General features: G+C 40.4%; 1 protein-coding gene across 1 annotated transcript in view; it reads right to left on the bottom strand.

Moving 5' to 3' along the window:
- The window catches only part of lsamp (limbic system associated membrane protein), a 166,458-nt gene that overhangs the window by 44,046 nt on the left and 108,795 nt on the right, over window positions 1-13,617 (bottom strand). Inside the window, exons 2-3 of the mRNA XM_070905620.1 lie at window positions 8,741-8,885; window positions 7,253-7,340 (exon numbers count right to left, since the gene is read on the bottom strand). Coding sequence (XP_070761721.1) covers window positions 7,253-7,340; window positions 8,741-8,885 — 233 coding nt within the window. The remainder of the gene's footprint in view (window positions 1-7,252; window positions 7,341-8,740; window positions 8,886-13,617) is intronic.

The following is a 13,617-nucleotide window of genomic DNA, read 5'->3' as shown; positions in this document are numbered from 1 at the left end:
TCCTTGCCCAGACTGTAGAGTAGAAGATATGCGCAAACACACAGACACACATAAATGGGCGCACGCACACCTGCCCCCTCCTGCTAGGGTGCTCTTTAGAGTGACACGGCTGCCTTTAGAGAGTTCAGCGGATTAGCTCCTTAAATACCACAGCATTGTGATACAACGATGGAAGAAATGAAAGGAAGAAAAGATGGATAAGTGTGTAAGAGGAGGCATTTGATGTTTCCTATCTTTTAGTCTGAAATTCAGTGATGCCTAGTTGGGATAAAGGTCATTTCCTGTGGCTGAGTTAGGAGTCAATAATAAGGTTAAGGCTCATACTATTAAAAACAAGCATAAGCGCACTTGCCAGACACAAAATAAAGGTTAAAACAACCAACATGCTGGAGGGGAATGTGGTTGAAATTGGAAAAAAAAAAAGTGTTTCCATGCGAGATTAAATAAAACTGTAACATTACACTAGGACATAATTGTATTTGTTGTTGTTCATTCATGCCGTGGCCAAAACAGCACACACAACATCCTGTTGTTGCATTAAATCTGTCAATTCTCCATGCTCCAGAGCAAGTGTCTGCAGTACATTAACACGTGTCACTTCTCAATGGACACAACATATTGAAATGGGGTCACAGAAGCCAGGGAACAGCTGCTTACGGGAGTATTCACTTTGTCTGCTACTTTATAGTCACTCTGTTTCTGTGACATTTATGAATGGATAATGCCATCTGTCTGGGAGGGAAAGCTGCTTGCAAGGAAGGTTTGGGTGATAACTTATAGATTTAAGAGCTAATCCAGATTGCCTAGCCAGACTGGTTCTGGCCATAAACCCAACAGAAATAAGACGTATGATGTTGCATTGAAAAATAAGCAGGAATATACAGTCCAGTGAATGTGACTTGTTGTTTAATCTGCGCTGCGCTGCATTCTAAAACTGAGGCAAGGTTAGAAGGACATTTAAAAAAGCAATTGTTTGAGGGTTTTGATCAATTGAATTACAATTTTTATATTAACAAGGCTTAAATCGTTTCATAAAGGTCAATGCATATTAAAGGGCTGGCAGTATCAGATCACTGCTGATTTGAATCAGCTGATCAAGCACTGTCATCGCTGGAGTGAGAAGGAAGTAGAGAAAAAAAAAAGAAAAAGAAAAGAAACCAAGAAAAGCAGTCCATTACAATTGGAGACCAACAAGAGATCAATACTATTGACAGGCTTCAAAGACCTCATGGTATCTGGCAAACGACCAACGCGCACTATTGGCATAATTGGCAGCACAGGTTAATACACACACATATGTATTCCTTGTATAATCACTAGCAGCAGGACCGCATGTTAAAATCCATCCAGCTGTTTTGGCTCCTTCAGCTTGGGATGCACGAGGACCTTCGATTGACTTGTGGCTTGTGATTAGGCCAGTGAATCACTCACTGGCTGAGGTTACTGACATTTTCCTAACTGGTGAAATAGTCGCGTCAAATGATCACTGACTGTTGGATACTCTTGTGGAAATCAAAGTTCAACAAACTGTAATATTTCTGATTGGGTTCAGCCGGCAGGCGGATTGTCAGTTACAGTGAGGGCTAAATGGTGTAAAAGTTCCACTCCTGTTGGATGAGTATTATAAGAGGACCTCATGAGATGAATGAATCGCTCCCCAGCCTCTGCATTTTATAAAACACATTTGCATAACATGTTGCTGAATTTGCTGAAACACAGCTGCTGTGGACATGGTTGTATAAAGGACTGTATGGAAATGATTGGGGTGGGGATTAGGGCTATATTTGGGCTTATGTGTCTTTTTTTTTTTAAGCGACACCCTCTCCAACATAACTAGTATTTTACTGCACCTCCTCATTTGATTTAATAAAATACACTCAACATGGCCTAATTTCTCAAAATAATGTAGTAATGAGATTTAGACTAAGAGTCTACAGCCATGCTTGCTGCTCTGTGAGGCTGTACTGTAAGATAAATGCCAACATGCTCACAATGACAATACTAACTGCTGCTGATGTTCAGCAGGTACATTGTTTATCATGTTCTACATCTTAGTTCAGTGTATTAGCAGGCTAACATTTGCTAATTAGCACTAAACACAGCTGTGGCTGATGGGAATGTCATTAGTTTTGCAGAAATCTACTTCAACAAATTAAAAGTCAGGTGGGTCACCAGAATTAATACAATTCACCCTGTAATAACTCTGTACCAAATTTTATGACAAGCCATCCAATAGTTGCCAAAAATTCACTCAAAACCACGAAGGTCAGAGGAAGTGCTAGAGGAGAAAAGTCGAGCAATCATTAGTCTGTACAAAACGTACCAATCCATCTAGTAGATGTTGAGATGAAAATTCAAGAGATGACCATGCCATGGGGACCATGAATTTCTGTACCAAATTTCATGAATTTCAATCCATCCAATAGTTGTTGAGATACTTCAGCCTGGACCAAAGTGGCGGACTGACCAACTGAACGACAGGCCGACCAACCGACCGAATACATTTGATCCACCCCCCCAAAAAATGTGATTCAATTTGATTCCAGGAAAAGCTTCCTCAGGGCACTGAATGTGCTAGGTCCGGCCCTGTTCTGGAGGCTAAGAAGCTGTACCCACTGTAGCAACCAAAATGGCGTTGTATTTCAATTCTGCTTCTGTTTTTTATGAGGGAGACAGAAATCGTCCGTCCTCAGGAACAAGAAAAATTAATTGCAGGCAGAGTTCAGGACTATTCACCAGGGATTCTTTTTATCAGAGGACATCTGATCACCAGCATATTATTCTCCAATCATAGACTAGGCAGATCTGATTTTATGTTGTCATCTGTCCTGATGCGTCTGCATTACACCCACTGATTGCTATTGAATGAACTACAATATTCAGTTACACCTAGCAATTTCATACAAAATGAATAGCTGTACATGGTCATCCTTACTTACACAATGATCCTCTCACAAGTTGTGCTGTTTTTATAGTCTTGTCTTGCTTGCCACTGTCTCTCTCTTGCTCCTATCTCATTTTCTTTCCCACCGCCCACTGTTCATTGTAATGATGCTAGTTGGTTAGTAGTGTTGATTACACCCCATAACGTTGAGCAAATTGCTAGGCCATGCTTGTAAGTAAGAATTTGTTCTTTAAGTGACTGGCCTGATAAAAAAAATACACACAGAAATGGTAAAAAAGTTAAATGATGTCCTCAATTATTGGAGATTACTGGATGTTCTCAAGTTACATTAGTTCTACGCAAATGGATTCAAGAAAGCTTTAGCTCATTCAGTATGACATGAGTTATAAAGGAATAAGCTATTAAACTTTTTAGTATGTCAAATATTTTTCTTTTACATTCGGGGAAATGTACTCCTGCCATCTGTCCTTTAGGAGTGGAACAGTATCATTTATGACAGCCACACAGTTTATATGGGCTACAGATAGGATTTAACACTGGATATCAGCAGGAAAGCACAGACTGTTCCCCCTCACTGGGATTCCTGTCAGACGCAGCGTCTACAGAGTATACTTTTTCCAACTTGATCAAACGGTGGAATATTTATCTTGAACTTTATGCAAACTCCAAAAATTCAAAATCAATGCAGCACAGTTATAATTTTAATTCAAGTTCAAAGTGTGTATATGTAAGTGCATATTATTTGATAATACCTCTCCATAGGCTACGGGAAAACTGAAATGGATAAGTTTACTGATTAGAAGAAAAAGCAAGAGAACATTTTTCATTATTTTCAACGGAGACCATAAATCAAACAATGGTCTGAACTTATTATAACCACTATTGAAACAACACAGAAAGCCATCCCCACCGACATAGAGGTACGTGTGCTTGCATACACACACTCATACTTATATTTCCACACACATAAACACCTCTTGACTAGCTAATGGACATGGCAAACATCAAAGTCAAACCTTCATACATCTCAACACTGGCCTGGACTTGCCCGTCAGCAAAACTTCTATGTCTGTGTTTCATAAAAATCAAATTGGATTGGGGTGGAAAGCCTGCCATTATGTTGGGATTCTTGTCATGTGCAGTGACCCTGCCGCTTGGTACCACTCGTCTGAGCCCTGCGAGTCTGCCACTTTTTCATCCACCACAAATTTACTTTGTCTGATCATTTGTTTTCCAATTACGTCCCTGTCCCTGCTAGCAGAAAATTGTCAGCTTTGGTTATGTGAACCCGCTCTTGGGTCGGCAACCGGGGGCAATGTTTGATGTTTGGAACATTTTCATACCCATTAAAAGATGAAGGCAGGGTGAATTATTATCCCGCAGACTTGATTGGGTTTTGTGGGGGTTGGTTTAGGTTCCTGCAAGTGATGGTATGGTAGAGCCACACAGAAAGACACATTCTTATCTTCCCTTAGTGAAAGACTTAAACCTACACACAGAGTAGAATAATGATTGGATAACTAGACCAAAGCAGAAGTTGAACTTAAATAAGTGGTGGATTGTTCATGAAGCTGGGTTTTACTTGTGCACTCTTGTTATTGAATCAGTATTCCGCAGTTTCCTCACACCTGTGTTCATTATTTGACCACCTTTTAAAAGTAAATAAAAACACAATATTTGTTCACAGTTATACATTCAACGTAATTGCCAGAAATCTACGCCTTCAGCACTGCACCACAATTTAGATGAAAGATGCTGGACTGAACCTCAAGGAGATTACGCCCACGTAGCGGGGAAATACAACAGATGAGCATAACAATGGCAGCAAAATTGAATGGGACTTTGAGAGGCAGAGCAGAGGACAAAATAGCAGGGTAAGAAAGCAACAGAATCAATGTTTGGCTATAACTGTCGCATTAGCCGTGATAAACGAGGCCGCCGACAGAAACTGTGGAAGTCGACGCAGGACATTCCAATGATCAAGCGCTGAATAATCGGACACAATGGATTCTGGGAAGGAGAGGCAATTTGCTACCACGGATCCAAGAAAGAGGAGCATCAATTCACATATTGACCTTTTAAAAACGCTATTAATGGATGATATCTTCAGTTCATAGCTGGATGAGAAGTTCTCTAGTAGGCTATTGTGTGCGGTGAAATTATACTGTGGTGCATTTCGTCCACTGACAGCCTGTAGTCCTTATCTGGGGTCAGGTTTCACATCAGACCGTCAGTGGGTTTAAAATGGAAAGGGCAGTTAAAACAAAAGCAAACCCTGATTGATGAAACAATCAACTGTGGTGAAATGTTTTGAGCTGCAACATTAGATTTGTCACCGCACATACACAGCACTCCGTGTAGTGCTTCAGTATGTTTTCTCAGGATAATGGACAGATGACAGTTGAGGCATTCATAGCTGAAGGCAAAGCATACATAGACACGCACCCCCACACACATTCAAACAAACAAACAAACAAACTAACTATGGGAGATCTCATTTTTGAGCACTCAGGTACTGCACTCGCGTCTGTCAGGCAGCCTGTTCCTGACAGGTTAAGAGCAATTTCTGTCAACTAACTGTGACTTTGGAAAACGAGACTACAGAGGCTTGGCAATGGCATTTTGACGGATAATGAACTCTCCTTTTTTGGCCTTGATGCACAGCTCAATGTTTTTATTGCTCTTATTCTTTCATGGTCCCGAGAGGGGCTACTAGCAATTCCGAAACATTTCAGAGGTTTAAAGAAGAGCTTCAAGGGCCAAGTATTCTGACAGTTAAAAAAAAAACAAACAACAACAAAAAGAAACAGTCAAAAGCCTGCTGTCGCTGCAACACGAAGAAATGAGAAGATCAGAAAATGGGTTTTAATGTGGTTGCTTTTGCTAGGATTCTTTTTTGGCCGTTATTCTCTTCATTAGACTTTGTAAAGTACGTAGGTAAGAGTGAGGACAGTGAAATGACATGTGACAGGTCAAAGGGTATTCCAGTAATATATGCTATACACGTAAAGGCTATAGTCTATACTATTAAACATGGAGCTGGAGCCAGCAGCCAGTTAGCTTAGCTTAGCATAAAGACTGGAAGACTGGAAACAGGGGGAAACTGGATGGTTCATAAAGTAGCAGTAGATCAGAAATGTATTTTGGCCGTAAAGCCAGTGTAAAGATTTGAGAACTGGATTGATGTGTTTTACTTTCTTGGTATTCGTCCTTTAATTCTTGCTATATTTCTGAATCGATAGTAGGCTGATTTTCTTTTTGTCTTAATCAATAAGTGTAATAATGAAATTACTGTAATTTTTAAATCTAGCATTACGGATTCAAGCAAAGCAGTGAGTTTCAATCATTGTTCTTTGGCACCAAAAACAATTAACACATCAAATCATTGGTTTGTTCAATCCACCATTGCTTCTTGGCAATACCTTTATGTAAATTTGGGTGTCGTCTGCATAATTATTGTAAGATACTTTGTGGTAAAATAAATATTCAATTCTTAAAAACGCTTTTTTAAAAATGAGTTGTGAAATGATTTGTCTGGGATGATTGTCAGCAGATTTCACTTCACAGGGAACATGCAGAATTACAAAAAATAGAAATAAAAAAACTGAACATGACTGCATCTTTTAAGCGCCATCTTTTGTCAGCCCTTTCAGGTACAACAATTCAATTATGTTATAGCATTTCTTTCTCTTTCATCTCAGGAGCTACAACCTTAAAACCCAAAACATAACTTTTGCAAGATATTTTGGTAAAAAAAACTTTTGAATAAAAACAAAATGTACAGCCTCCAGTACCTTGGATCAAATCCTGCAGCACCTTCTCTCTGTCTTGCTCTCCTCATGATTATCTCTCATTCTCAACTTTCCTGCTTTCTCTATTCAGGAGAAATTACTTCATATCCTTTGAAATGGAAAACTGCTGTTAAAGGCTTTTCAAGTGCACTCAAGATTCATTTGAATTGGAACAAGAAATTCTGCTGCTGTAGGCGGGTGTTTGTGACATATAGCTTTTTCTTTTTCATGACAATAGATATTCATATATTTTCCTGGCAGACACCTTGAAGGGACACATTTCAACATTTAATAATAGAGTGTAGGTGACACTGATGTCGGCTGCTTGTGTTCTGTTGGACAATGATGTCTCCGACTCTTGAGCCATTTGAAATATAATTTAAAATACGTAAACATATAATAAAGGAAATTTGTGGTTGATGAGTGGCAGCTGTTCTGTTTCACATATAATGTGTTTTATTGACTCAATTTCCAAGTTTATATCTTTCCAGCTGGCATGGATATGTGGTGTGATATGTTTACCTTTGCTGCTGGTGTTTATGTGGATGCCGCTTACCTTGTACAATGAGGTAGACCTGTGAGGTCTTAGGCTGCTGCTTAGTCTGAATAGAGCAGGTGTACGACCCCTCGTCATACACATCCACCTACACACAATAAAACAGAATATTGTTATTTCATTAGCTTGAATGTTGAATTCCTTCATGTTACATCGATATAGTGCTTTATCATTTCATTTTAGTTATTAGAATTCTCCAAGAAATTATCCAAATAAATATTTGTGATTCTCAGACTACACTGAAAAACATCAAAGAGGAACCACTAACTTAACGTAAATGCTTATGTTTTATACATTTCAGTTCAGTTCAACTTAAAATTTCAAGTTTTTACACACGAGTTCTTCTGACTTGAAGTCTTTTGAATTAAAATGATGAATTGAATCAATGTACTGCTGAGAGTTCAATCACCTCATTAAATTACGCCTCTAAAGAAAAATGATTAGCATATTAGCAAACATCCCTTCATGCATTATTTGAGTTAAAACTCTCCAGAGACCCATTTTTTTTTGTAGTTTGAAGAAAACCCATGTGATGGAAACTTGCAGTTTGTCTTTAATACTGGTTAAATGAATTATGGTTGTTTCTTCTCATGGCAGTAAAAACAACCACAATGGTTATTATGGTTATCTCCACATACTTATAATCTAACATGGTCACTGGGAGCAGCCTTGCGTGTTGCCTTTGTACCAACTCTGGTACATAGTGGCTCCAACAGGAGCAGCAGCAGCTGTAAGTTGTCCATGTAAAACGCAGAACTGACTCTTCACACTGATGGGAAAGATCGTCGCCCTGGTGAGGTCACTTGCAGGAAGAGACAGGACGTGTCGACCCCCTTTGCAAATTTTGTTTGGAATGCATGATTTATTCCAGGTATTTACTCCAGCCTTGCTTGTTGCCTTTGTACCAACTCTGGTACAACAGGAGCAGCTGCAGTTACTCCTGTTACAGTCGCTCCTGTTTGTTTTCTTATTTTTTCTTACTTTTTTCCTTGTCTAATCCCCCCCCCCCCCCGGTGGATCAATAAAGTCTTTCTGATTCTGATTCTGATTCAGGTTGTAACATGAGGCATCTTTGGTGTCACTCAGATTTAAGAAATAGCTCGACATTTTTGGAGAATATGCTTGTTTGCTTGTCTTGCGATTATATAAAGACTGATACCGCCGTCATATCTGTCCATTAAATATGAATAGCTTTTTACCTTTGGACAGAGCCAGGCCAGCTGTTTACCCCTGTTTCAAATCGCTAAGCTAAGCAGCTTCATATTTAGCGGGCACTCAAGCATATTTACCAAAATGTCAAACTTTTCTTTTAAGTATTAAATTATGCTAGCAGATATTTTCTTCCTTCCTGAATAAACCAAAAAATTCTGTTCTCTTCCATCTCTAAATCCAACTGTCATCAAAAACCCAGCTTGTGATGAATCAAATTTATAAGGATTGTAGGTTGTAGATTGTAGTAGTCCAATCCAGTTTCTAGGTCAGCATTACCTTTTGTATGCGCAGGCTGTACTCCAGCTGTCCTTTAGTGACCAGATCTACTCTGGGGTCCAGGGACCACTTGTCCTGGCCGGCAAAGATGATGTTGGATCGATTGAGCCAGGCCACCTTGGAGACTTTGTCATCAACATAACACCTGCAGGCACAACAAGAGTGAGTGAGGTGAGGAGAAGGAAATCGAAATGGAAGGCTTGGTTTCTCATTAGGGGATGCAGTGCAAGAAGGTGTGAAAAGGAAGGGCATGCAACTTATTTCTTTTCATGATATGTAACCTTATTAGGAGAAAGAAAATGTGTTGAGTTGTGTATATAGGAAACAAACAGATAACTGCAATTATGCAATCTCACAGAATAGGCAGGCTGTATGGAACTCAGGGTTTAAAGGCACAATCTTTCCTTGAAATGAGTCACGCTGGGTTTGTTGCAACACAGTTTAACAGTGTTGTGTTTGATACTGCTGACCCGCAAGGCTATTCCTGAGTTAGTTAACTTAATCAGACAACTCAGCATTCCACTTATCCTGGGGTCGAAAAGAAAAGAAAAGAAAAGCCAAAGTTGAGGAGCATCTCTTTCCCATCTTTAATTCATCCCTCCCACTCATTCTCTCTCGTTGTCTGCTTTTAGCCCCCATCTCTTCTTCTCAGTCTCCTTCTTTAAATCTGCCCTTCCTCCCTCTCTCTGATAAATACATCTCCTTTAACAGTGAGCCTATTCCTGTGGATGAGAAAGGACACCGGTATCCTCTTGTTTACTCCTTGTTGCTTGCTATCAGAGCATTACTCCAAGTAAGCTCGAGCTGAGACATCTCGCACGAGGAGGGATGGGAGCCGAGCATCTACCTAATGAATAAATGTAAATGTGAGAAGACGTCGGAATCAATGAGAATGGATATCAGCTGTAATGCAAGCCGACAGCGGATGCGCCTCACATGCAAATTCCGGCGACTCCCCGAGCCTTGGCTGTGCACACTGCTTTGGAGTGTGTTGGGCTACAAGAGAGTAGATTAGCGAGGCAGTGGAGTGAGGCTGTCTTTGGCAGGTGACCCCGGGTGATGCACAAAAGTGGTGGTGCAGTCACCCCGGCCTGTTACCCAGTGGGGGCTGGATGTCAGTTTGTTGAAGGCTTGTACTCGCAGCTTGAATCCTTGTTGATGTTCCTTTCCTTTGTGTGGAACTCAGATAACTCACTGTTTATTGACTCGCTTTGACATCTGCCTTCTACTCTGCTCACTCTGAAGGGAAGTGTTTCAAATATCTTCAGGGCTGTAATTAATAGACTCTAGCCAAATGCATCCTAAACTAATTCAGACAAAACTATAAAAGCATGGATTCCGTGAATCCAGAGGAAACATCTGGAGCACCAAAATGGAGCCCGAGCCACATAATTAAAATTCATACAACATAGAACATTTTATGCCTCAGATTTAGTATGAATTTTGAGCTTTAACCTCTGCAAATCATCCATGAATGATGGGCTCCTGCGGTGCGTGTTTCATGTTACAACCCTCAGAACTTTAAATATTCTAGTCAAGACCTCTGTGCTTTCAAAGATACAAAAATAGCACCATTTATAATCCAATGGAAATGCATAGAAATGTGCTCAAAACATCAAAATATTTCACTGAACAGAATTATGATTCGCTGTACTGTAGCTCCAGTTTAGCATTGAAACAGGCAGATGCAGAACATACCACGTACAGTATAGTCTGTGACATTGTTGTAGTGTGGGAGAAAAAAAGGTCAACAGCTACTGAGATGTGATGCGTCTTTTCATTCCTCACGCAATTGTATAAAATCCACTGCATAGAATTGCTGATATGTTTTCTTGTATGCCAGATTTTCCCTTCAAACTGGTATTTCCTTTTTATCATCTGCACGTTTTCTTCATTGTAAGAGCAATCTTTTCTACAAAATGCATTGTCAGATTCTCCATGATTACAAATGTATAATAGGTTTGATTTTTTAAAAGGAAGTTGCTTTCAATGTGTGTAAATGTTCTAGAGCTGTGACCTAATCTAATGACTGTTCAACAACTGATAGTGCTCCATATTAGTGACAGATATATACACAGGGTGACAGGTTGAACAGTGTTAAAGTGTTTGCAGTGAAGCAATAAACTGCCCTGGCTGACTGAATGGTGGCATGTTGTTTGTTTTCACCGAGCTCGCTTCCTCTCTTCCCTTATTACTAGTCGCCTCCTACCAGGAAGCAAACGGTAGGAGGTGAAAAAACAGAAGCGTGAAACGTGGACAGAATCGTGACTCGAGTTTCCTTCAGTTGTCTCTTCCAAAAACTTTAAAATGTTATGCTGTTACTGAACCTGAATCATGATCTTGTAAGCACTGTAAGACAACGGTCTACTGTACAGACATTTCATCCTGGAAACGAAATCATTTAATATAATAATAATAAAATAATATAAATAATTCCTGTCTCAGAGACACACTCCTCAATTTATCTTTTCTGATGACAAAGAGGTACCTCTCAAGGTCTAGACCACATACTTTGTTTGATGCAGACTGCAAAAAGTGCTTCTTGGAGTTTTCATTTTATTTTACTCTACTAGGAAATAAAAAAAAACAACTTTCTACTTTCTACATACAAAACTCTGTGTGCTGAAATTGTCACCACACACCCGCTGACACTTTTATTACTATTTACAGTTTACGGAGAGAACAGAGACGATTGTCCAACGAACGACTGATGTGGCAAGCTGTTGATTTCTACCATGTCGAGGGCAAATGCAGATTTTAGGTTTTCTTTCGGAGCTCTGAAGCAGCCGGCCAGATCCTTTGTGATCGCTAGAAACAGTTCAGAGACTGCAGAGTTGTTACTCAGCCAATTGTAAACAGAGATTCATCATGCAATTAATATGTAAATGTTAAAGGCTTTGAACTCCCCAAGTGGATTTGAGATTAGATTTAAGTTGTGTGGAAAGTGGGTAATTGAAAGGCCATTGTGATAGAACTCAGCGCAGAAAAAAAAGGGAAAATAAACCTCTCTGCTACTTCTACAACAATAAAGTCGAAAGAAACAGCTGTGAAGATGATAAACACATGAAAATGGCATTTTTGTGTGTTAGCATGTTGACATTTGCTACCGCTGTGCAGTTGAGGCTGATAATTGTTATTAGTTTTGCAGGCATTTGTTCATAAACCAAAGTGTTGGACAAATTAAAATGTTGACCTGATGATGGTGCTAGATTGGAAATGAATGAATCAGCAAAGGGGCACATGAATGTGTGTACCAAAATACATGACAATCCATCCATTTGTTGAGACATTTCACTCCATACAAAACCACAAATATCAAACTCAGGGTGCCCCAAGAGGAAACGGAAGGGGGTCACCAAAGTCATAAGGATTCTGGGCACCACGTCAAAATACAAAATTGCGCCAGTCCATCTAGTAGATGAAGAGATATGCCACTGGACTTTGACATGCAGGTGGTGCTAGATGAAATCAGGGCATCACCATACTGTACTATGGGGACTAAACATGTTTGTACCAAATTTCATGACAACCCATACAATAGTTGTTGAGATATTTAAGTCTGGACCAGCAGAACGACCAACAGGCCGACACTGATATCCACAGAGCCACTATACAATAGGCATTAACAACATGATGCCCATCACTACAGTAATTAAATGGGTTTTTTTGTTGTTTCATAAAACGCAGTTGTATTCTGTGATTTGTTTGTTTTGTGGAATGCGGTTTTGTTGTGAACTTCCCGGCCATGGTAAAATAACATGAAACAATAAAATCCTGAAAGGGCACGCCTCCTTTATGCTCTGCCATAGGCACAACAGCTTGCTATGATTTCCACAAGGGAAGGAGGAAATACGGTGAAACAAAAGAGCAAACATTTGTAGTGTAGCAGGATGCACCCAATTATACCCTCTGTGTAAGTGCCACAAGCAGTTTTAATTGTGGATAGCACTCATACTGTGAGTGTGGCTCCTCCAAAGCATCATGCGATCTCTTGGATAAATACAGGTGACTGGGACTATTAATCATCCAAATGCTCCTAATTGTATTACCTGCTTTCAGTCAGCGGGCACCATATGCTGCTCCATATGGGTCAAAAGAAATAGATGAATAAACACACAGCACATGGTGGTGTACATGCCCCCACACTCAGACTTCAATCAGAGCCATGTTCCTCTGCTCCTAACAGTCTCATCTTCCCTTGCCTTATCTATTCCCCTCTCATCTTGCACCTTGCCTCGCCACACCTCCACTTCTCTTCCTCTCGCTATCTTGGTTTTCTCACCCCGGCTGCCTCTCATCCGGGCCATCCTTATTCCTCTCTGAAAGTACCCTCTCCCCTCTCATCTCTCCATCAACTCTCCGGAGCAGAAGTGGACAGTATGAAATAGAAATCAAAGGAACTATTCATTGATCTACGCTAGGGATCGGGTTTCTCTGTTACTTCTTGCTCTCCGCTTCGTCTGTCTTCCCTCGAACTGCTCAAGTCTCCAGAGGGTCCCAACAACCCTTGGTGCAGAGTGTAGAGCATGCTCAGTAGTGGCTATTTCGTGTTCTCACTAATGAGCGACTGCCTGGGAAACAGAGAACTTCCTATCACTTGTCAGAGCAGTTGTCTGCCTGTAGCTCTTCCTTCCTTCTAGCAGAGTAGCTGTCAAGGTGTGTCTAGGCAGGGTTTCTCGGGCTCTGCTGGACCAGAATGAGAAATAAGAGCTTGGCTGTCTACGGCTGGCCTGATCTGAGGCACATTCAACAAGTCGCTTGCAGAGGAACCAGATTTGATTGGAATAGCGAGCCACGGTTGAACGATTTCTAATGAAAACCCATCCCATTAACTGGCTGCAGCCCTCACAATGATGCAGTATCTCAGCTGTGTTATT

Source organism: Enoplosus armatus, chromosome 5, assembly GCF_043641665.1.
Source record: "Enoplosus armatus isolate fEnoArm2 chromosome 5, fEnoArm2.hap1, whole genome shotgun sequence".
Classification (NCBI taxonomy): domain Eukaryota; kingdom Metazoa; phylum Chordata; class Actinopteri; order Centrarchiformes; family Enoplosidae; genus Enoplosus; species Enoplosus armatus.
This window is presented reverse-complemented; position numbering and strand designations above follow the sequence as displayed.